We start from the raw sequence: 25,622 nt of genomic DNA, 5'->3' as shown, positions 1-25,622 counted from the left end.
CTTACTATGCATCGCCTTCATCTAACTTACAGCATAAACTGCAGTAGATTTAACATTTCCTATTTTTTTTACTGCATTACTCTTTCCAATGCATCTTAATACATTTAGCAATTTAATGTCAATTTCAATCAATTTATAAGACCATAACAACATTAGCAACTTGGACTTACATAGATTTTGGTAAAAAAACTCACAACTTTCACAATATAACCAAAATACCCTCTTTAACAAAATATACATTTTGGTAATTGATTTCCAATCACACCAACTTCATAAACTATAACAGTAACACTAACTGAGTCTTGCAAAATAATTTTAGCTATAAATTCAAAATTTTACAAAATGACGAAAATGCCCTTATGGTGAACATAGATTTCCATGCACAAAATAACCAAAATATATTGATTAGTCATTAATAGTGAAAAATAATTATTAATCAAAATATAAATTTATTTTTATTTTCATGTACAACCCACAAATATCTATAAAATGCGTTTAATATATACATATTTTATCGACTATGGTATACTTAATATTATTATATTATTTATCAGAAAATATTATAAAAAATTTAATCCAAAATTAATATAAAACATATAGTTATTTTTTATAACATATATATATTTACGGTATTTTAATTATACTATTATATTATTCATCAAAAAATATTAAAAAAAACAATAACTGAATAAATATATAAATAGAAAATATGAAATCATCTGGGTTGTGGTGACTTAGGCCATCCCCAATGGGATTGAATGAGAAGTTTAATGGTGAAAAAGTGATGATGTGACCATCCAATTGATTAAACCCGCCATTGCAATCCAAGTTTAATGAATGTGAGTTTAATGGGGATTGAGCGGTGGTATGGATTATATATATATATATATATATATATATATATATATATATATATATATATATATATATATATATATATATATAATATTTATTTAATTTATTTTATATAACCAACATATTTATTATATTTTAATTTATTTTTTATTTATAATTTAATTTATTTTCTATTTAATGATATTGAGTCAATTAAAATGATATATTTTAATTTTAAAAGTAATTAAATTTTGTATTATAATTTACTTTTTAATTGTCTAAATAATGAGTAGAAACATATAAACAAACTTTTTAAATAAAAATTTTAACTTTTAATTTCAAATTATTTTAATATTCTAGTTTTTTGTAATAATATTATTTATATAAAAAATATAATAAAATGGTCATGTGGTAATCCATTAAAATTTAATAGAGTTGAATGAAGTGTGGAGTTTAATGAATAAAATGATATTGTTAGTGTAATGTTGATGTTGCAATGCATTAAGTATTAAGAGTTAATTATTGGAGATGCAATCCATTGGAGATGCTTGCTCTAAAAAAAAAATTGATAGACAGACGACAGCTAATTATTTATATAATAAATGTGATCATTAAATCCCGATGGCGGGAGCGGCTGGGTGTATTATTTTATTGAAGTAAATAAACCAGTTATGGGCATATAAGAAGCGAAATATTAAGATGCAAATTCGGATCATCAAAGCCCTTTCTCTTGATTGAAGATGACAATGATTGGCAACCTGATAAGATTTGGTAGAAGGCAGCTTCACACAATTATCTCTAAAGAAATCATCAAACCCTCTTCTCCGACCCCTTCTCATCTCAAAACATACAATCTTTCCGTACTCGATCAAGCTCTGGTGAACACGTTCATCCCGTTTGTTATATTCTACCCAAACACTGGGATTTATCCAAGTTCCCATGACAAAATAATTCCCTTGAAGAAGTCCTTATCTGAAACTTTAACCAAGTACTACCCTTTTGCTGGTAGGTTAGCTAAGGTGGCACCATCCTTTGTAGATTGCAACGACCAAGGAGCTGAGTTTCTTGAAGCTTCCATCGATAGCACGCTCTCTGATTTCCTTAAAAACTCGCAGCATCGAGATCTCGACCAATTCTTTCCACATGGCCTCGTAAATCAAAGATCCAATCGTCCAGATGATGATGATCTTCAAAGCAACGGAATGATCCCGCTGGCTGTTCAGGTCAACCATTTTGAATGTGGAGGAGTCGCAGTGGCGATGTCGTTGTCCCACAAGTTAGCAGATGGAAGCAGTTTCATTCATTTTCTAAAAGACTGGGCTAAAACGACACAATTTTGTTCCAGAGAGCAGAAGAATGAACTGCTTCACAACGACGACGACCCCAAGTTTATTCGTTTTGAATACACGAATCTAAATTTTAATGGGCTTTCTCTTGGATCCGATGAATGTGTTACAAAGAGTTTCATGTTCCCTAACGCCGAGATAAACGATTTTAAACTCAAAGTCAAAGCCATGAGTGAAGAATCTGGACAACCCATCACGAACCCTACTCGTGTTGAAGTTTTGACTTGGCTGCTTTATAAGTCTGCAGTGGCAGCAGCTGCCAAAAACGATTCAGGCTCTGATTTGAAACCCATCGGTGTTGGTCATCAAACAAACATAAGACGCAGACTGATGGAACAGTTGCCTGAAAAGTGCATCGGAAATTTCCACATAACCATTAATATTTTAAGTGAAATGAAGCCGGAGTCATTCATCAGTGAGTTCAGGAAGCAAAAGCTGAAACTTCATGGCCTACCAAATATCCAAACCGCTTTTGGTTATCTTTTCGGAATTCCTTTAGAAGAAGCACAAAGAAGATTTGATGGGGCGTATATCTGCTCAAGCTTGTGTGGGTATTCTACATATGAGATTAATTTTGGGTGGGGAAAGCCTGTAAAAGCAACCATGGCCGGAGATCTAAGGAAGAATAGCTTTATTATGATGGATGCGCCAAACAGGGATGGCATTGAAGTACTCGTGTGTTTGGGAAAGAATGATTTGGCCGTCGTTCACAGTGACCCTGAGCTTCTTGCCTTTTCTAATTAGTTTTCTTATGTGTTTTACTGTTACTGTTACATGAGTGCATAAATTCCAAATTTAAGACAAATCTGAGATTGGTAACGTTGTATTAAAAAACTGCAAACTGCGGATAGTGTACAAAAAAAAAAAAAAATTGTGTCCATGATAAGAAAATTTTGTGGTTTTACTTCTTAAAATTGCCTTTTTTATTTTATTTTATCACTTTTTATGTTTATTTTAATATTTTTTCAATTTAAAATTTTAAAAAAAAAAAAAAAAAAAAAAAAACCCTTCCCCCTGTCGGCACCCTCACTCTTCTCATTCTTGTTCTAATCTCCCACTTTCAATTCCACAACATTACTTCACCGCCGATAGCATCTCCTCCATCCTCTCCCTCTTTACCTTCCACTTGCGTCTACCTCCACCCTATTCACCATGCACCTACGTTTTGTGGTATGCGATCTTGTAGTGATCAAACATAGGGCTGTAAACGAACAGAACGTTCGGCGAACCGTTCGTGAATTGTTCGGCGGGAAGTTCGTTTATGTTCGTTTATTTAATAAATGAACGAACATGAACAATGGTCTCGTTCATTCATTTATGTTCGTGAACGTTCGTTTATGATGTTCGTTTACGTTCGTTTATGTTCGTTCGTTTAAGTTTATTTATATTCATTTATATTTAATTTTTTTTATTATATTGCTATATTATATGTTCGTTTATGTTTATATATGTTCATATATGTTCAATTGTGTTTTTTTATCTTTGTTCGTTTATGTTTGTTCGTTTATGTTCGTTTAGCATGTTCACGAACATAAACGAACGAACATGAACAAGGTAATTTGATAAACGAACGAACATGAACAAGAAAATCTCGTTCGTTTATCCGTTCGTGTTCGTTTGTTATTCGACTAACTTAAACGAACGAACATGAACAAGACCTTGTTCGTGTTCGTTTGCTTCGTTTACAGCCCTAATCAAACACATAAGGTCAGCTCCAGCGTATCTCGTCGACCACCTTTCACTACTTCCTCCGATAGTTCAAAATCGATTCTGCACTAACAACCCATACTTCACCTCTCCTCTCCCTTTTCAATTCTTCGTTCAACTCCCACCACCAACAGGCAACAACCTCTCCTTGCCATACCACCCATAGGCCCTTGGATTTCTTGATTCGGAAATCACATATAGAACAAATCTAGATCGATTTCGATGATTATAAAAAAGCATAATCACTACAAGGATACGGAGCTATGCAGACGACACTTATCCTGACGACATATGTCGTCGCTAAAAGTACCCCTATCCCGACGACATGTCGTCGCCATACCTGTTTGCGAACTTTGACCAATTTACTTTGACCGGGACCTCTGTTCCGACGACAAGTCGTCGGCAAAAGTCTGGCAGGAACGACAAAAATATTGGCGGTATTCTGTCGTCGGTATAGGTATCAATAAATATATTTTCCATTTATTTTTAATCCATGTGCCAGAAAAAAAAAACGATGTAGTTTTGTGTAATGATATACCGACGACTTGTCGTCGGCAGGACACGTGGCGATCCGCATCAGAGGGTTATCTCGACGACTAGTCGTCGCCATACGTTTTTAATTTTTAATTTTTTTTGTTTCAGCAAAAAAATGAAACGACATCGTTTATTTGACCCTATACCGACGACATGTCGTCGGCATAGGGGTTTACCCTAAAGAATACGTAGCCTTCGTCATTTGCACAGCGACACAACCAAATTCTATCTCTCCGACGAAAATCCGATTCCAACGACACTAGCCGGCGATTAGCCTCAGGTAAATGTTTTCTACTGTTATTTTGTTTGTTATTGCTGTGTGCTAATGATTTTTACCCCAAATTTGGGGTTTTTTTTTGGTGTTTAGAGGTGTTCCCCCGTGGTGAAGCACCACTGTCCATCTTCCACCGCCTCAAGCATCCACACCGCGAGTTGTTCACCGGTGCCCATCGTTCCAGGTTATCTCCTTCACCACCCTTCGTATTTTATTGCATGTAACAAAACACAACATCGATTTTGAACGATCGATTTTGGTGTTTTTTTCTGACTTTTTTTATTTTCGGTGACCACCAGCCACCACCGGAGGATCACCATCGATTTTGGCAAGGGGAGTCCCCATCACAGCAAGAAGAACAAACACAGGTTAGTTTTTTTTTTTTTTTTTTTTGTAATTTTTATTGAAATTGAAATTGTATATATGCATAAGTTTTCATGAAATTGAAATTGATCCCCTTTTGATTATAGAATTGTGTTGTTTGGTTGGTATATGTGTGATTGTGTTGTTTGTTTGGTATATGTGTGATTGTTGTTTTTTGTTTGGTATATGTATATTGTTTGTTTGTTTGTTTTGGTTTATACGAAATTGAAATTGTATGAAATTCAAATTTGTTTAGGTACATATGAAATTGCAGTTAAAATATTATATGAAATTCAAATTTGTTTAGGTTCATATGAAATTGAAATTTTATGTATACAATGTTAATTTACTTGTTTAGGTTTATATGAAATCGAAATTTTGTATGATTGTGAAATATGTATGATTGTGATCTTTGTTTAGGTTGGTATGAAATTTTATGTATAAAATGTAAAATATGTATGGTTGTGTTATTTGTTTAGTTTATTAGCTTAAGTGAATGAAAGTACAATGTTGTAATTGAAAAAAAAATGTATATATACTATAAATACAATCTAATGACGATCGATAAGAGTTTTTTTTCTGTAATTGAAAAAAATAAAATGTATATATATTAAAAGTACAATGCTGTAATTGAAAAAAAAAAACAAAATAATATTCCGTTCGTTTTTTTCTCAAACAAAAGTCATACAATTTAACTATGTATACAATCTAAATTTTAAGTTAAAATGTTTGTCATTAAGAACAATCGTTACTAATAGCAACATAAAACAACATATAAAAATATTTAAACTAATAAAAGTACGTTTATTGAGAGTAAAGTTTATTAAGTAAAAAATATTTAAACTACAAAAGTTATTAATAGCAACATACTTTTTTTATCTTGTTTATTAAAGTATTTTATTTTCATTTCTATTTGAAAGTTATAACATAAAACAAAATAATAAAATCATGTTGTTATTAAAAGTATGGTGCCATAAAAAACAAAAAAAAAGCAAAATAATGTTAAAAGTACAATGCTGTAATTGAAAAAAAATAAAATGTATATATACTATAAATACAATCTAATGACGATCGATAAGAGTTTTTTTCTGTAATTGAAAAAAAATAAAATGTATATATATTAAAAGTACAATGCTATAATTGAAAAAAAAAACAAAATAATATTTCGTTCGTTTTTTTCTCAAACAAAAAGTCATACAATTTAACTATGTATAGCATCTAATTTTTAATAATGAAACAGTAATGAGGATCGATAAGAGTTGGATTCGTGAAAACCGAACGTCCTCAAAATTCTTGGAAGGTCTTAAAAACTTTATCGAGATTGCTAGGAAACATGTTGACTCTGAAGACAAAGAGCGTTGTCCGTGCGTAAAGTATGTGAATATGTATCGACAGTTGTTGAGTACGGTTTATGCCCATATACATGACCGTGGGTTTCTAAAATCGTATACTATATGGATTTATCACGGTGAGAAGCATTCCGTTTCGGATTTGGGCTACAATTCGACTCCAATAAACATTCCAACAACTAATGAGATGTTTGATGTAATTGATGATGTTATGGCGGAACAAAATACAAATGAAGAAAATACAGATGATGAAGGACGAGGCATGGACCCAGAATTTGATGTTTTGTTTGAGGAGCTCAATACCAAGTTATACCCTGATTGTGAGATGTCTTCTTTAAACTTTTTGGCAAAGCTGTTGCATATTAAAGTGATCAATAAATGGACAAATAGTTCATTTGACCAACTTGTAGACTTGCTAAGAGTTTCTTTCCCGAAGAGCAAGATTCCAACTTCACACTATGAAGCTAAGAAAAACTTGAGAAAGATAGGGTTAGGATATGAGTCCATCCATGCTTGCAAATATGATTGTGCTTTGTTTTGGAAGGAGAATGATTCCATGCAGAATTGCCCTATTTGTAACGAGAGTAGATGGGTGGACACAACCACAAAGGGGAAGCGAGTACCACAAAAAGTGTTGCGGTACTTTCCTTTAACTCCAAGACTTCGACGGATGTATAGTTCCAGATTCACAACTAAAGATATGATTTGGCATAATACTGGAAGATCAACGGATGGTATGATGTATCATCTGGTAGATGGGAAGTCATGGCAAGAATTTGAAAAGAGATATCCAGAGTTTGCCAAAGAACCTAGAAATGTTCGTCTAGGTTTAGCTGCTGATGGCTTTAATCCATTCGGCAACTTTAATAACAATTTTAGTATTTGGCCGGTTATATTGACTACCTACAATACACCACCATGGATATGTATGAAAGAGTCTTCTTTCATGCTAACTTTGCTGATTCCTGGCCCTAGATCACCCGCAAAGGACATTGATGTTTACTTGAGGCCTTTGGTGGATGAGTTGAAAATGTTGTGGGTCGAAGGAGTCCAAATGAGAGATGCATCAACTAACATTGTATTCAATATGCGTGCGATGTTGTTATGGACTATTAATGATTTCCCAGCACGTAGCAGTCTGTCTGGATGGAGTGATCAAGGTTATTTAGCATGCCATACTTGTAACGAAGACACATCTTCCATTTATGTGACCAACAAGATGTCTTATTTTGGTCACAGACGATTCTTGAATATAAACCATAGTTGGAGGGAGAGTCTATTGTTTGATGGTCAACCTGAGACAAGACCGCGTCCTAGACGATTCAGTAATGCAACTATATTAAAGCAAGTAAATTGTCTCTCTGATCGAATTCCAGGGAAACATCCTCATTATGTGTCACACCCCAAAACCGGAACGGCGGAAACGTTCTGGGGCGGAGGACGTCATGCGTAGTATCACAACAATTGTATCATAGCAAGCATAGTAAACACAACCAGAAATTGAATACATATGTGAAAAAGGTTTATATTGTTTAATACATAGTTTTGTTCATATCAAAAGTAAAATGGAAAGACGTGACTCTAACGCTCCGACTTCTCCAAACTCCTGAATGTACCTGGCTACTAATTTCCTGAGAATACAAGCAGTTTTGAAAGAATATCAGCATAAAGCTGATGAGTTCATAAGCATTTAGTTTTGGTGGAAAAATGTTCTTTAATTCTTTTGAAAAGTGTTCCTCAAGAAAATCCTATATTTTCTTATGAAAAGCATGTTTGAAAACCCATTCCTTCCATGACTTCCAGATTCATACATGACATGTATAATTCAAGGAGTCATGGAATGAATATCCGTTGGTAGAGTAGTAAACAATCAGTTTTAGAAAAGCCGGTGTTATCCCGGGAAAATCCTATATTTTCCCTAAAAACAAGTTATCCATCCTAGAGGTAGAGATGCAAGTTTAGAGATCCCTGATTACTATCAGTATATATATAAATGTAGTTTTATTACTTAAAATAAAACAAACGAAGAATAGAGTCCGTAAACCAAAATTAGTTTATACTTAATTGCGAGTCGTATAACCATACTTGATATGACCTAGAGACCTTTCTAACGTTCTTCAGGCGTTAAGTTAAATGACATTTGTCCACCATAGGCATGCCTGCCTAACTGTAGCTAGCAGTTCTGGTGTGGGATTGTCATTCCCGAATAGATCTATTCACAAATCTCACGCTCTCCCTCCAGGAGACTCTGGTTATACTGAGATAGGATTTATCACTATACACCTAAGGGTACAGTATTAAAGTAGAGCCTCACAATTCTGTATAATCTAGTTTACTAGCGAGAAACAGTATAAAACAATAATTATCCTTGAATAATAGTACTTTATACACCTGAGAAAATATATAACATAAACTAAATCTGCCATAGTTTATATATATTCATTTATGAAATCTGATTAGGTAGAGACTGCCTAGAGGGTTACCCCAAACTATACCCGTTATAGTTTATTAGAATTTGTATGGAAAATGCTTTGTAAAAACCTTTCTGAAAGCTATGAAGTTAGATTTCCAAAATAATAGTTTCCCTTATGCTCAACATATTACCAAAAAGAGATAAAATATCCGAATGTGTTATTAAACGTGGAAATCGTTGGACTGCATTAATAAGTTTAAAACTTAATAAAATACTTTGAGTTTGGCTTGTATTCCCCCCTTGAAAACATTAAAACACGGAAAATGTAGGGGTATGAACTCACCTCGGGTAAGTGGTTTGATTGAAGGATCGATACAGAAAGCTGGATATTCAAGTGAAGCCTTGAACACGATTCAATCCTAATTAACACGCAATGACACATAAAAGAGTCAAACGAAGGCGTTTCACCACTAGATGTGATGGAAAACCACTCTAGTGACTTGGATCTACTTGCACTAAGTGTTAGGACCTTGTAGGGTTGCATGAGGGGAGTGTATGGCCACCTTAAAGGTGTGTACGGCCATGGGTGTGCGGCCGTACACTCAAGATGAGAGGTGTTCTTGTGGTGTTTTCAAGGCCTACACTTGCATCCATGAAGTGTTCTTGGTCCAAACTTAGTTGTAGTACAAGTTTAGGGTCTTAGAAGGGAGTTTATGGTCCTAGAATGAGTGTGTGGTCGCACACTTGGGTGTGTGGTCGCACACTTGGGTGTACTGCCGCACACTTCGAGTGTGTTGCCGTACAAGTGTGTGTGCGGACGTATACAGGTGTGTGCGGTCGTACACCCCACACAAAATGTCCAAAAATGCCATTTCCAGGGTACAACAAGGCTAGGGGCGTGTCTATCTCGAATATGGAAGTCAAACTCTCACTTTGGAGGGTGTTTTAAGAGTATGCGGCCACCTTAAAGGGGGGTGTGCGGCCGCACTCTCTTCCATACACGAAGATCATGTCGATTTTGCACACTTAAGGTCTAGATAGAGTGGTCTTTCATGGTTATCAAGTTAGAGGATGAATTACTCACGTTCTTGAAGCTTTTGAAGAGTTTGCGGTTGAAGAAACTTGAGAGGAAATGTGTGTGTGCTGCCAAGGTGTCAAAGGAATGAAAGGAAAGGAGTCTACCCTTTATATAGGGGTGAGAGTGCTGCCCAAAAGTAAGTGTGCTGCCAGGGGAGTGGGTGTACGGCCGTACACTCCTCCAAGAAGGGTGTATGGCCCGGTTTTTCTCACAATGGGACATGCTGACTCATTGCTAAACTCAACTTTGGTCAAATTCAAGTTCAGAACACTTAAATGAACCCTTAAATAGTACCAGAAATCGACAAAACAGGTTAAATATTGATTTAATTGACTAAGTGTACAGGATTGAAGTTTCCGAGTTGTCACATCATCCCGCCGTTAGAGGGAATTTCGTCCCGAAATTCAAGAATAAAGATGTAACTCGCGGACTTGGAAATAATGGGGTACTCCTGCCTTCCTTGGATTCTCGTGCTCCTAAGTGAATTCGAGTTCCCGTTTGGCATTCCAGCGTACTATCACTATAGGGATGTGACATTACTTCGCTCGATTGAATTTCCTGTTCCATGAATTTGAATGATCCCCCCCCCCCCATGAAGCATAGACTCTCGTCTAGCTCGATATCGTCGAGGGGAACCACAAGTGTCTTATCGGACAAACACTTATTTAGGTTTGACACGTGGGAGGCGGGATGAACGCTGCTAAGCGCTGGAATTTGTACGCTACGGGACCGATCCTAGCAAGGATCTCAGACGATCTAACGTATCTTGAATTTAGCTTACTACGCTTTTCGAAGCGTATCAGGCCTTTCCAGGGTGATTTTAGGACTCGTGAGAGTACTGTCGTCGACTTGACTCTTGACTAGTCGCATGTTGCCCACCTCAGCCCCGCACAGAGGGGATCTATACTTACGGCCATAGAGACTTCGCACGATGCAGCCTTGATGCTGGAAAGGTCGTCGTTGTTGCAAGAAGGTTCTACTAATGGTAGATGAGTATCCTATGACGTATTTACAATCATCCGGTTTGTTCTCTTACTTTGTCCATCTCTTTGTGGATGATACTCTTCGTATGAATACTTTTGGGTTTTCGAAGAGAGATGAATTTTCGAAGTTCGCATCCAATTTGTCGTTACGAGTGATGGGAGTTTTGCGATCGAACGATTTAAGACAAAGGGTTTGGTGTATACAAGTCATGTATAACTACAACTGCCCCTAGCGTATTCACTTAAGCTATCATGATTTGCTTATTAGGGCTTTAAACCTTATGAGGATTACGTGATTCAATCCGGACGAGAAAGTAATCACAATTATGAACAATTATTGGGGTTTTCGAAAACGTACCAAAACAAGGCAGGGTCCTTCGATGCTTCCTCCTTCACTGAGGTCAGACTCCTCCGATTTCCTCATTGTTCTTTTCTGTTGGGCAGTCTATTGTGAAGTGTCCCATTTCGCCACATGTACCTCACACTTGAACTATGCTAGCGTCGGTAGTGGAAGTGATGTATTGAGTCGGGGTCTTTACGAAGCGAGCTTCATGGCCATCCTCAGCCCTGGACACTTTCTTTTGAAATGTCCGGGTTCGCCACAATTGTAGCAAACCTGGCCCATCTTTACACCAGTAATCGAGGCGTTTGGCTGTGCCGGTGCTCTGCAGTAACGAGCGGTGTGCCCTTGCATGTTGCAGTTCTTACATTGCGATTCATAGCATTTCCCTATGTGGTGGAAGTTGCATTTCTCGCAATTTGGAAGCTTTCCAGCATATCGCCGCACTGGCGTTGGCACTGGTTTGGCGGATGTTGTGGTTGTAGGAGCTATCACGGGTTGTTGTCTCTTGGCAAGTTTCTGACACGACTTGCGCTCCCTCTTGTTCCAGAATTTTCGTTTGGCGCTCTTAGGTTTGGGAGTTGGAGTGTCCTCCTGGATAAGCCCTTGTTGGTTTCCTGATGTGTTTCTACAGTTCGAGATGTGGAAACTGTTCCCATTCCCACTTGGGTTGTTAGCGTTAAGAACAGCTAGGGCGGCTGCTACGGCTGCTGTGACAGTAGCTTGGAACATAGCTGAGTCCATCTGAAGGACTGGTGTCTTATTGGTGGGTTGGGTACGTTCCTTCGGAGGCATGATTCTGCTATATGTCAAGAAATGAAACTTGTGAGCAACAATGGTTGCCTCTGGATGTATGTTTATCTATGTATTACGATTTCCCGTTTTGCTATCGGACTCTCATTGATTCGACCCGCATCCCCATGATGTGGTCCTAGCAAGAATAGAAAAGATTTGAACACAATAAATCTCTCATTTTCGCCGGCTCTAGACGACATGGAGATCAAGTCGACACATGATTCAACTTGGCGCTCGGGAGGAATCCCTGGAATGTCTTTGGGGAAGACATCAGGAAAGTTGTAGACTTCGGAGGTGCTCTCGAGGTCTTTAACTTTTTGCGTCTCATCGACAACATGAGTCAGGAATGTATGTCATCCCTTTCGCAGACATTTCTGGGCTTTGGCGCCGAAAATGATACGAAGGTTCGAACAAATTTTACCAATGTAACAAGTGAGGACTTCGTTAGAGGGAAGATTGAGACGAATCGCTTTCTCGAAGCAAGGGACATCAGCACGATATGGGGCTCAACCATCTCATGCCGATTAGAACATCAAAGCTTTTTACGGAGACTGATATGAAATCGATGGGGAAAAGGAATGATCGTCTAAGTATATCCTATGATACATGTTTTGAAGACAAAACAGTGATAGGACTTTGATAAAGTTGCTTAATTTGCATGCTACTGATTTAAGGTATACTTTTGACAATGAAAATCTTTAACTGAATTATGATTGTTGCCACTATAGCTGAAACTAAGATTACACATATTTCGAAAACCTTGACCTAAAAGTAGGTCTAGGTTATACTAACGAAGAGAATATCTTGGCAACATGAAAGACAGAGATGTTTACGGAAAAGAGCTACCTAGAACATAAATATGAAAGTCATTCCTTAGACCAAAAAGGAAGGTTGAGTAGAGTAACCCCTATCGGCGACAGGTACTCCTCAAGTGAATCCTTAATTCGGCCAGCTGGCGTTCCACACCAAGTAGGCATCTCTCGTACCTCGATTGGCGTGCTCGGAGCTTTGTGACTTCGGCTTGGGTCGTAGCTAACCCTCGTTGCAGAGCTTCATTGTGCCTTGCAGCTCTTGCATGAGCAATCTCGAGGCGACGAATGCGATCCGTGTTGGTGTTTGAATCCGCTTTGCGCTCCACAGTTCGCTGAAAGGGTTGCCATACCTAGCTCCACATTGCGAGCCACACGGCGTATCAGGATTGGAAGAGCCCTGTCCGCGGGTCCTCCTTCGTTCAGATTGTAGAAGTTGCAGTTTCCGTCGTATGGGAGGGGTTGGTCTTGCTTGTGGCTCCACCTATTCAAACTTCCTACCCACATGGGCGTTGGACCTTAGAATTCAACTCGAGGGTTAGGATTTGGTATTGGAGTCACTGGGGGTAAGTTCTCGACTTCGGGTTCCGAGTCAGTCTCTTCAGGAAATGGTTCGGCAAGGCCATCGTCCAAAGGGATTTCATGGTTTCCTTCTGGATCCGGCTCGATCCATCCACCATCTCCTTGGTTGGGGAAAGTGCGGGTCGCCAGGAAGATGGAATCCAGCCATGCTATCTCCGCGAGGTGATGGTAAAAGAATAGTTAATAGGCATCGAATCTAATAATACTTCCAATGTATTATAGCTACATGATTAATTCTTGAGGAATGGATCCTTGGGTAAGTTTCTGGCTTGGTCGTTATAGCATCCTAAAATACTCCTATAGTATTTTAATCCTTATGTTTGGCTCTAGAACTCTTCTGGTATCTAGGTAAGTTTTAGGCTTGCTGTAACACAAACAACCACTCCCAAGCACATGTTGGTCATGTCTCGACTGAATATAGTTGATTAGGCTATATTCACCCTAGACATGATTACATAACTACCCAGGTTTATCCGCAGCGTCCCAACATCCAAATACTTTTGTTTTGTTCTACCTATGACACAGATTCAGGCACCCAGGTATACTCTTACACTTTTGTAAAAATACTTATATTTTTTTGAAAGTATACTCTTAGTTTAGAGCACTTAGGCCCCTTAATATTTATAGTTGTATACCATGTAAGGTTCGGTATACTTAGTTCGCTATAAACAAGGGATCTGATACCAATCTGTCACACCCCAAAACCGGAACGGCGGAAACGTTCTGGGGCGGAGGACGTCATGCGTAGTATCACAACAATTGTATCATAGCAAGCATAGTAAACACAACCAGACATTGAATACATATGTGAAAAAGGTTTGCATTGTTTAATACATAGTTTTGTTCATATCAAAAGTAAAATGGAAAGACGTGACTCTAACGCTCCGACTTCTCCAAACTCCAGGATGTACCTGGCTACTAATTTCCTGAGAATACAAGCAGTTTTGAAAGAATATCAGCATAAAGCTGGTGAGTTCATAAGCATTTAGTTTTGGTGGAAAAATGTTCTTTGATTCTTTTGAAAAGTGTTCCTCAAGAAAATCCTATATTTTCTTATGAAAAGCATGTTTGAAAACCCATTCCTTCCATGACTTCCAGATTCATACATGACATGTATAATTCAAGGAGTCATGGAATGAATATCCGTTGGTAGAGTAGTAAACCATCAGTTTTAGAAAAGCCGGTGTTATCCCGGGAAAATCCTATATTTTCCCTAAAAACAATTTATCCATCCTAGAGGTAGAGATGCAAGTTTAGAGATCCATGATTACTATCAGTATATATAAATGTAGTTTTATTACTTAAAATAAAACAAACGAAGAATAGAGTCCGTAAACCAAAATTAGTTTATACTTAATTGCGAGTCGTATAACCATACTTGATATGACCTAGAGATCTTTCTAACGTTCTTCAGGCGTTAAGTTAAATGATATTTGTCCACCACAGGCATGCCTGCCTAACTATAGCTAGCAGTTCTGGTGTGGGATTGTCAGTCCCGAATAGATCTATTCACAAATCTCACGCTCTCCTTCCAGGAGACTCTGGTTATACTGAGATAGGATTTTCACTATACACCTAAGGGTACAGTATTAAAGTAGAGCCTCAAAATTCTATATAATCTAGTTTACTAGCGAGAAACAGTATAAAACAATAATTATCCTTGAAAAATAGTACTTTATACACCTGAGAAAATATATAACATAAACTAAATCTGCCATAGTTTATATATATTCATTTATGAAATCTGATTAGGTAGAGACTGCCTAGAGGGTTACCCCAAACTATACCCATTATAGTTTATTAGAATTTGTATGGAAAATGCTTTGTAAAAACCTTTCTGAAAGCTATGAAGTTAGATTTCCAAAATAATAGTTTCCCTTATGCTCAACACATTACCAAAAAGAGATAAAATATCCGAATGTGTTATTAAACGTGGAAATCGTTGGACTGCATTAATAAGTTTAAAACTTAATAAAATACTTTGAGTTTGGCTTGTATTCCCCCTGAAAACATTAAAACACGGAAAATGTAGGGGTATGAACTCACCTCGGGTAAGTGGTTTGATTGAAGGATCGATACGGAAAGCTAGATATTCAAGTGAAGCCTTGAACACGATTCAATCCTAATTAACACGCAATGACACATAAAAGAGTCAAACGAAGGCGTTTCACCACTAGATGTGATGGAAAACCACTCTAGTGACTTGGATCTATTTGCACTAAGTGTTAGGACCTTGTAGGGTTGCATGAGGGGAGTGTATGGCCACCTTAAAGGTGTGTACGGCCATGGGTGTGCGGCCGTACACTCAAGATGAGAGGTGTTCTTGTGGTGTTTTCAAGGCCTACACTTGCATCCATGAAGTGTTCTTGGTCCAAACTTAGTTGTAGTACAAGTTTAGGGTCTTAGAAGGGAGTTTATGGTCCTAGAATGAGTGTGTGGTCGCACACTTGGGTGTGCTGCCGCACACTTGGAGTGTGTTGTCGTACAAGTGTGTGTGCGGCCGTACACAGGTGTGTGCGGTCGTACACCCCACACAAAATGTCCAAAAATGCCATTTCCATGGTACAACAAGGCTAGGGGCGTGTCTATCTCGAATATGGAAGTCAAACTCTCACTTTAGAGGGTGTTTTAAGAGTGTGCGGCCACCTTAAAGGGCGGTGTGCGGTTGCACTCTCTTCCATACACGAAGATCATGTCGATTTTGCACACTTAAGGTCTAGATAGAGTGGTCTTTCATGGTTATCAAGTTAGAGGATGAATTACTCACGTTCTTGAAGCTTTTGAAGAGTTTGCGGTTGAAGAAACTTGAGAGGAAATGTGTGTGTGCTGCCAAGGTGTCAAAGGAATGAAAGGAAAGGAGTCTACCCTTTATATAGGGGTGAGAGTGCTACCCAAAAGTGAGTGTGCTGCTAGGGGAGTGGGTGTGCGGCCGCACACCCATGTGTACGGCCGTACACTCCTCCAAGAAGGGTGTATGGCCCGATTTTCTCACTATGGGACATGCTGACTCATTCCTAAACTCAACCTTGGTCAAATTCAAGTTCATAAAACTTAAATGAACCCTTAAATAGTACCAGAAATCGACAAAACAAGTTAAATATTGATTGAATTGACTAAGTGTACAGGATTGAAGTTTTCGGGTTGTCACATTATGGGGGCAAAAAAAGAAAGCGTGACGATGAAAGAAAAAAGAGAGAGTTAAATTGGACGAAACGAAGTATCTTCTTTGAGCTTGAGTATTGGTATTCCCTCGACCTAAAACACAATTTTGATGTTATGCATGTTTCAAAGAATGTGAATGAGAGTGTGTTGAATACTGCACTGATGCACGATAAAAGCAAAGACAAAAATGAATTGACTTGAAAAATATGGGCATTAGACCAGATTAATGGCCAAAAGAGAAAGTCAAGAAGATGAAGAAACACAACAAGGAAGAAAACAAGAAGAAAGAAATACTCCCACATGCTTCTTACTCTTTCAAACCAATTGATCGACAACGTTTATGTCAATTCATTAAAGGAGTGAGACTACCTGATGGTTTTGGATCGAACTTTAAGAAGAAGGTTAATGATACTGAATCAAATTTGGTTGGGCTGAAGTCTCATGATCATCACATCCTCATGCAACGATTGCTACCTATAGGGGTTCGAGCATGTCTCCCACCAAATCTTTCAAGAACAATCATTGACCTGTGTACATTCTTTAAAAAAATTTGTGCACGGTCATTGGATGTTAATGACATGAGAAATGCCAGAACAGAAGTGGTGAAGATCTTATGCAATCTTGAGTTGATATATCCTCCAGCATTTTTCGACATAATGATTCATCTTATTCTTCATTTACCTGATGAAGCCATTCTTGGAGGGCCTATACACATGAGATGGATGTATCCTTTTGAAAGATATATGAAAAAACTTAAAAATTATGTCAGAAACAAAGCCAAACCAGAAGGTTCAATAGCAGAGGGTTATGTTGCAGACGAATCTTTGACATTCTGCTCTATGTATCTTGAGGGTATGCAAACTAAATTCAACCCTGTTGCTAGAAATGATGATCCCGGCCTTCCAAAAAGGCAATTTTCTGTGTTCTCATCACAATGTCGAACAATGTCGGCTAAGAAAATCGCTGAACTTTGTAAAGAGGCCAAAAAATCATTGCATTGGTTTGTACTAAACAATTGCGATGAGGATGAGATGAGAAGCTACAAATCGTAAGTTTCTGATCTATTAACTACCTTTTCGATAGTGTTTTAACTATTCTAATTATTTTGTCCCATATTCAGTGAATTCAAATCAGAATTGCCTGAAAGTGATTTCAAAAAGGAATTTCCTTCATGATTCAAAGAAAAGGTACGTATGTTATATATTTATAATGTAAAACTAATTTATTACTTAAACATACAATTTTATATTTCCTTACAGATTTATTGTCTCCAAAAAGATATGGCTTCGGACTGTACTGACGAATTAAAGGCGTTGGCATATGGTCCGTTGCGTGCATATTCTTACACTGCGAGCATAGTAAATGGTGTCCGATTTGTCGTGAATAGTCGTGATCTCCGACGCACTACTCAAAATAGTGGTGTTGTTACATTCGGAGAAGACGGTACATCATTCTATGGTCAATTAGAGGAGATCATAGAGTTACATTATTTATATGATAAATCATTCGTACTCTTTCGTGGTAAATGGTTCAATGCGTCATTACGTAATGGACGTTTAAAGACTATAAATAATATGATTCTTATCGATACCAATCATGAATGGTATGTCGGTAAAACGTGGTATGATGATCAACAATACATCTTAGCCACACAAGCTAAACAAGTATTTTATCTCCAAGATCCCACTCAAAACAATAACTGGAGAGTTGTGGAAGAGGTTCATCATCGAAAACTTTGGAATCATCCAAGTATCGGTGTTGTGAATGAGATAGATGTCGTGAACAACACTCAATCAACTGATTTTACCTTGGTTGTCGACTTAGGCACCTTACCTATGCAGACGACTTTAGGTGAAGTTGGTGAATCAAGTGTGGTTGCTAGGAGGAATGTTGCTCCTACTATAAACGATGATGATTTCATTAACGATGACAATGACGACGATGATACGTACTCTTCAGATGAAGAAATAAATAATGAAAACTATGACAGTGATGATGATGTTGTACATGTATATTATTCTAGTGACGAATCTGATTGACGGTATGTTATTGTTATTATATATCCTGATTGCTTATAATATTTGTTAAATTTTGAAATGTTGCTTATTTGTAGCTTTATTATATATTATGAATGTTTATAATATTTGTTAAACAGATAGCAGAAGTTACGAGGGGACACGGAGGAGATGGTGGGGATAGACCTCCACACGGGGTTGCACGCGGTGCACCATCGGGTTGCTAATCTTGTAAGTTATATGAAATTTTTAAGTATTAGATATATTAAAGTTTTAAATTTCTAAATTTCCAATTGTATATGTAAATATAGCACAAGCGAAGAATGTGAATGTGAATGTGCGTGGCAAAGGGAGAAACTTAAATTTATACGAGGAGTATGAAAAAAACAGGTGTAGGCCTTTGGATTTGACAATTGATATCTCCGGGCGGACGTATCGATTTATAGGGAACAACGGGCAAATGTTTGTCAGACTGATCTCAAATCTGGTGGGATCACAGGTACCGTTGCATTATCATACTTGGCGTTGTGTTCCTACCAAGTACAAAGATGATGTATATCCCGAGCTAGAGGTAATATATATTTTATATGTATTGAATTTTACACTTATTAAATATTTTTTTACTAATCAAATATGTTTTCCCTTTTGCAGACTTATTTTGATATTAATAGGTATCGGGGCACAAACTTGTGGGAACCCCTTTGAGCGGGTATCCAAGCAGATATGCAAAGAGCTTATCGAGAGCGCAAGTATCAGAAAAAAAAACATTTTGATAGGGTTGGTGGATACCATAATGTGGAAAGGGTAAGAATATATCCACCGCCTGATTGGACCGCCAAAGCTTGGAACGATATGATTGATTTGTTGTTTTTGACCGAGGAATACAGACGCACGTTGGACAAAACTAAAGTTACTAGGTCAAAGCTTTCGCACACAAGTGCTCACGGATGTAGACCTTATGCTCAACGACGTCATTTAGAGGTAATAAAATACATTAGTATTATTTAAAATTGTTATTAACATTTGTACAAATATATTTATTGTTTTTTCACTTATTATAGGAAAAAATGGGAATCAAGCCGCAACATATTGAGGGTTGGAGACAAATGCGCTACAAAGAAGGTTCGGGTTGGTGTACAAGTCGAGCAAAAGAAGACTGGGTAAGTGATAAACGAAATGAATGTGTTGTTTAAATATATTATTATTAATTATAGTTTATTGTTTAAGAAATATTATTATTATTTTAATGTTTAAGTGTAGTTGTTTGTTTTAACTAACGTATGTTAATTGTTTTCTTTATTTTATGAGAAAATTCAAAATGAATATGAGAAAATGCAAAACGAGGTTGAGGAAGGAGGAGAAGTAAACGAGGAAGAATGTCTAGAACGTGCCCTTGGGACGAGACGTGGACATGCTCGCAGGGTGGGTAGGAGACCAACCACCAACTTCGGTTTAATTCCAAATGAACGGGCTTCCACTTCCAAATCAACTCAATCTCAACCCCAATCTCAATCCCAATTTGATGCACAGCAAATGCAAGAATATTTGCAACAATATAATGCATCATTGGCGGCAAGTATTCGGAACTTCCAACCACCACCATTTCCTAACTTTCTATTCAACTATAACACACAAGCAAGTACCTCCCAACAATTTGCCGAAAGGATGGAAGAAGAAGGAGGAGGAGAAGGAGAAGAAGAAGAAGGAGATGGAGAACGAGAAGGAGAAGAAGAAGAAGGAGGAGGAGAAGAAGAAGGAGAAGACGATTATGACAATGATGGTTGATGTTTTTTTAGTATTATGAACGATGTTACTTAACTACTTATTGTAATATTAAACTTGAATTTGATGTTTTGAATTTGAACAATGGTACCTAGTTAATGTATCTCAATTGATATATGCTGCAATATTTTCTAGATTTGTTAAAAATGCAGGAATGGTAATGTACAAAACCTGTAAAGCAAAAAAAAAAACAACCAGTAGCTATCCCGACAACAAGTCGTCGCTATAGGTCCATAACCGACAACTGTTAAAAACCCTATAGCGACGACATGTCATCGTAATAGCTTAGACCTTTCGCGACGACATGTAGTCGCTATAGGTGTCCCGGCGACGAGTCGACGCCACAGGTTTATACTAAAACTTTTTCCGAAAATATGGTTGACAAAAGCTGTACCGACAACTTGTTGTCGCAATAGGTAAAGCTATGCCGACGACGTAATAGACCTATGCCGACAGGCCTGTGCCGGCGACCCTTTGCCGACGACATGTCGTCGCCATACCCTATACCGACGACATGTCGTCCGGATAGGGTCCGAATTTGTTGTCGCCATACAGTCCAAATGTTGTAGTGAATTAATTACATGTTCTGATTTGTTTACATATTGTTTTAATAGCAAAATCTCTCACACAAGGTTTGTCTTCGTGATTTATTGCCTTTTCAACTCTCAAGATTTGATGATTTTAATGATTACTGTATTGATTCTTTTCTCCAGATTTTATGATCTTGATGATCATTTTTCTATTCGTGTTTTTTCTTTTGAGATTCAGGTCACAATGCTACCAGAATTTACCAGCAATTTTGTGTTTTTATACATGTTCTTCTACACGTTATTTAGATTAATTAGCAGCAACTTGTTTCTAGGTAACAAAGGTCAAAGGGTGTGTATGTGTATGTTTCGAGTTGCATGCATGTGTATGTATATGTGAAGTGTTTTCTGTAATTTTATATTTGATTAGTGGTTTGTTGTGACATGCAATGTGTTCTTAAGTTTTAATGTGCGTATCTTTGAGTTGTATGTATGGAATTTAGTTTGTGGTTGGGTGTGTTTGACCGAAAAAGGAAGAAGACGATTTCCGAAAAATGGGTGTCAAAGGGTTTTTGGTGTGCTTGTGTGTGTATGAGAGAGAGAGAGTTTTATTTTTAATTAATAAAGCAGTAAAATAAATATGGAAAAAGTAAAAAAAAAGTTAAAAGAACAAAATGGTCATTTCAAGTGCTTCAAAGACTAAAACCACGAAAATATCAAAGTTTAGGACAAAAACCACCAGAATTTCTTTAATTTTGGATCTTATCCACAGTTTTTTTTAATATCTTAGGGACCAATTTTGCATTTTTGTTCAAATTTAATTAGCCAGCTTATGTGTTATGCATGTTTCATATCATAATTAAATAATTAATGACTCAAAACATGAATGTCTGTTGTTACTTTTTATCGGTAAGATCTTTTAATTTTCTTCTATTTTTGTATATTATATTAAATGGTAAGTTTTTTTAAGGTACTTTTTAATAATCAAGTTGATTTGGGATGGAAGACCACTTTTTTATTGTTTTGCCAAAGGATTTATATAAGGAAACCCTTATCTTATTATTAAGATTTTGTGATGGAAGAATACGTTTTTGTACCATTATATATATATATATATATATATATATATATATATATATATATATATATATATATATATATATATATATATATATATATATTAAATCCCGTAGGGGTTTGGAACAGGAATCTTTAACGTTTCTGAATTTGGCCACGTAAATTTTGCCTTTTATATTTTCACCACATAACTTTCGATAGTCATATTTTACCCCTTTCCTTGCTTTGAAGATACGTCTCTTTCAGCCATGATACACCGTCTCTAACGTTTCCCTCCACCGCTTCTGCATCCAATTACTTTCCTCTGCCTCTGTACCCTTTTTAAAGAAAACTATTGATGTACATAATTTCTCTCCATAAAGGTTGCCTGCCACTGCCACTGTCGTTCCGATCGCTATCTCTCAACCCCAACTTCACTTCGTGTCCTAATCGTCACTCTACTTCGATCTGCCCAGTGCGACTCCTCTTATTTGCGTCTTCAAGTTCGATTGTATGCCCTAATCCTCACTCTATATCTATTTAGATTTGCTTCGTTCGCGACCCACCGTTACCAGAAATTGAGAGGAAAGGGGAAAGACGAAGTGAAAGATTGAGGGTGAGTCGAACAACATCTGGAAGTGGGAGGTGAGCGGTTTTCTGGATTATTCGACGCACATAGTGTTCTTCATCATCTGCTCCGCCACCATCTCCATCTTCTGTTTCTTATGGAAAAAGGAGCCACATCGACTTCGATCGACTCTTTCTTTTTCCACATACTCTGTATTCCGCCTGCCTTCTCTACTTTGTTTATGATATTGGAACTTGCTCTTCTTATCAGCTTTGCTCACCACATGTTCGATGAAATGCCTTTCAGGCATTCATAACGATTGTAAGCAACTCATGACCGTACTGCCTCTGGAATTGGTATATTTCTCAAAAAAAATTATTCATTTTATAGGGTTTAGACTCCAATTAACCATTCAGAACAAACGGGCAATCAGTTTACATTGCAGGTTCCGATTGATTGATTGGTCATTGATACGATTTTTGATTTTTCAATTTCTCATACTTGTGCTTATTGTTGTGTTCAGGTTCTGTTGGATAAAGGATATTGCTGGATAGGGAGCATGTGTGAAGGTAGGAATCAAGTTGACTTGAGGAAATTTTGAAGTAAACTGATGTTTTGTTTTTTTGTCCATAGACTTCTGTGAAAAGAAATCACTATCTTGGAGAGTACAAATGACAAATGCTTAGGAGCTTGTCAAAGGTACCGCCTCAAATTACAAAGAGGAAATCAGGGCACATATACTTGCTCCTCCTGGTGGATTGTTAGGGTGTTCCAAAATTCGGGATGACATCTCAACAACTAAAAGCCTGTGTAGCGTGTTGATACTGAAACAGGTCATCATCCTCTTCAAACAACCTATATCTTTGTACCACAAATGTTACAACCATCAACTATTCCATTTTATATATGATATGAATGAGCTCACTGCAACAATAACAATTGTACTTGGATATAAGAAATAGCTGCAAGGATTTAATTTAAGCATACTAGCCTTTCAATTGTTTCCTTTTTTTCTCATCTAAACATATAATTCTTCTTCTGCCCCTTTTCTCCTTTTACTTTACATAAAACAGAAATAAATGTAATGTAAAATGACAATATATTACAATTTTCTCTTAAGAATCCTTATCTACTTATCATTGCATCTACAGGCCCAGTTAATATTAGTCTGTCTTTAAACTGTTTACTTTATTCATAACTAGGCGAACACCCGCGCGTTGCGCAAAATACAACAATATATTTGAAATCTTTACAACTATATATTTTTAAATATATCAATGATGTTGTTGTTAACTGTTTATAACAAATATTATAATGGTATAAACATTTTTTGTTTTGAATTATATGATAATGTAGACATCTTTTAAAATTCTATAATCTCAATTGTCTCAATGTCCTCTACCTGCGGTCCTCTACCTGCGAGTTACTCATTAATAAAATTAAATATAATATATGATTTAATGATATTTATATTTGTTATGATTAATTGATTTTAAAAAGTTTATTTGCTTAAGATTTTAATTTCTATCATTTTTATTATTTAAAACATCAACATTGTTTTTGTTTTTAAAGATGACAATATAATTTTTATATATAATGTTGCCTTTAACTATTGTTGTTGTTAGTTATATAAAATAACGTATTTGAAAACTCTTAAATATTTTCATTTGGTTTCAGAAATTTAAATTTTTTAAAATTTATTTGATGTATATTGTTAGTTTTTTTATTGTAATTATTTAAAACAACAAACTTTGTTTTTTAAGATAACACTAATCTAATTTACATTAAAATTTCAACCACAACATACAATGATTGTCTTAAAAGAATACTTACACCAAGAAAAAAAAAGAATTAGTATATAACAAACTTACAAATTAAAAACTCTAGCATAATAACATGGTTCGAAAAATGGTCCAAAGTCCTCAAACCAACACAAAAACCTTTAAACTTATTTTCTTTGTGAATTTTGTATATGATTGGTATTTGTGTGTCTACTCAAAGAGATTGACATTTTATAGTAGACTATCCATTAACTATAAAATAATAATTATTACATTTAGTTTATATAAAATAACACTTATTACAATCAAATCATTTATTGGTCTCTACTCATGGTTTACGTGTGTATAATATTAGTTATATTTGTCAATTATTTTAATTAACTATTGTTATGATTTATTATTTTACAAAAAATTGACGGTGTTTTAATTTCATCATGATGATTATTTAAATTATCAACAACTAATTGTAATCTAACATAGTTTAATTTCTAAGTTTCTATTATTTTTAACTATTATTATTATAAATTAATTTAAAAACAACTTAATCGAATTTTAGTTATTATAAAATATAGTTTTTAGACACCTATTAGTTAATTCGATTCATAGATTTAGGTTCTTTTATATGTATTATATTTAATGTTTTCCATTTAACTATGTTAAAAAAAACTATATATTGAACTTTTTTAAAACATTATTTGATATTTTACTTTAGGTTTTTAATTTTACACTAAAATTTGAAGCTTATTTGATATATTAATGTAAATTATTTATTTAACATTATATTAAAGTTAACAAATTAAATATATCATATTGATAAGTCATGAAGTCTTCTATTTGTGATAATGTTTACAACTAAAAATATATTTAAGTTAATAAATTAAGTATATTATATGGAAATATGAAGAGTTGGGAGTTTCAAATGAATGTGGTAAAAGAAAAAATGTTTCCTTTATAATATAGTATGATATGATAATTTATTTTTTATCCAATTTTGTTGGACATATAAATTCTAATGGTAAAGGTATTAAACAAAATGACCAAGCTTGATGCGTTCTAAATTTTTTCATATTGTGATACATTTTTATATCAATTTTTTAAAACTTAGAACAAAAACTGTATGAGAATAAGAACCACAGACTAAAACTATAATTTAGTCAATAATCTAATATGGTAGATTGGTCAATGCTGACTTATTTGTTGCTTATATATATCATGTAGGCAAGTAGGTAAATGACCAAAAGCCCCTTGAAGAATAAACAACTGAGGGGAAAGCCTTTCCAAGATTTACGTAAATGACAAAAGCTTCCTATTAAATCGACAGTGT

General features: G+C 35.9%; 2 protein-coding genes and 1 long non-coding RNA gene across 3 annotated transcripts; all 3 read left to right on the top strand.

Annotated features, from left to right (window-relative positions):
• The first annotated feature begins 1,497 nt into the window (after positions 1–1,497).
• LOC145128927 (akuammiline synthase 1-like) lies at positions 1,498–2,985 on the top strand. The gene has a single exon (XM_079063701.1). The coding sequence runs from the start codon at positions 1,575–1,577 to the stop codon at positions 2,922–2,924; it is 1,350 nt and encodes a 449-aa protein (XP_078919827.1). The 5' UTR covers positions 1,498–1,574; the 3' UTR covers positions 2,925–2,985.
• A 3,315-nt stretch (positions 2,986–6,300) lies between these two features.
• On the top strand, positions 6,301–16,609 carry LOC145130150 (uncharacterized). Its single transcript, XM_079064992.1, has 2 exons — positions 6,301–7,567; positions 16,533–16,609. Exons 1-2 carry the CDS (start codon positions 6,301–6,303, stop codon positions 16,607–16,609), a joined length of 1,344 nt encoding a protein of 447 aa, XP_078921118.1.
• A 5,577-nt stretch (positions 16,610–22,186) lies between these two features.
• Positions 22,187–23,501, top strand: LOC145133212 (uncharacterized). The gene is made up of 3 exons (XR_013718476.1): positions 22,187–22,873; positions 23,041–23,086; positions 23,151–23,501. It is a non-coding gene; the product is annotated as an uncharacterized LOC145133212 (long non-coding RNA).
• Positions 23,502–25,622: the final 2,121 nt, after the last annotated feature.

The sequence above is a fragment of the Lactuca virosa genome, chromosome 8 (genome assembly GCF_052849685.1).
Source record: "Lactuca virosa cultivar CGN04683 chromosome 8, Lactuca_virosa_CGN04683_v6, whole genome shotgun sequence".
Taxonomy (NCBI): Eukaryota; Viridiplantae; Streptophyta; class Magnoliopsida; order Asterales; family Asteraceae; genus Lactuca; species Lactuca virosa.
The sequence above is the reverse complement of the archived record's forward strand: the minus strand, read 5'-3'. Positions and strand labels throughout refer to the sequence as shown.

Coding starts and splice junctions, on each gene's coding strand:
- LOC145128927 (XM_079063701.1), top strand. CDS start 1,575: ATGACAATGATTGGCAACCTGATAAGATTTGGTAGAAGGCAGCTTCAC.
- LOC145130150 (XM_079064992.1), top strand. CDS start 6,301: ATGAGGATCGATAAGAGTTGGATTCGTGAAAACCGAACGTCCTCAAAA. Junction 7,568..16,532: donor GTCTGGATGGAGTGATCAAG/GTTATTTAGCAT, acceptor CTAAGTGTACAG/GATTGAAGTTTTCGGGTTGT.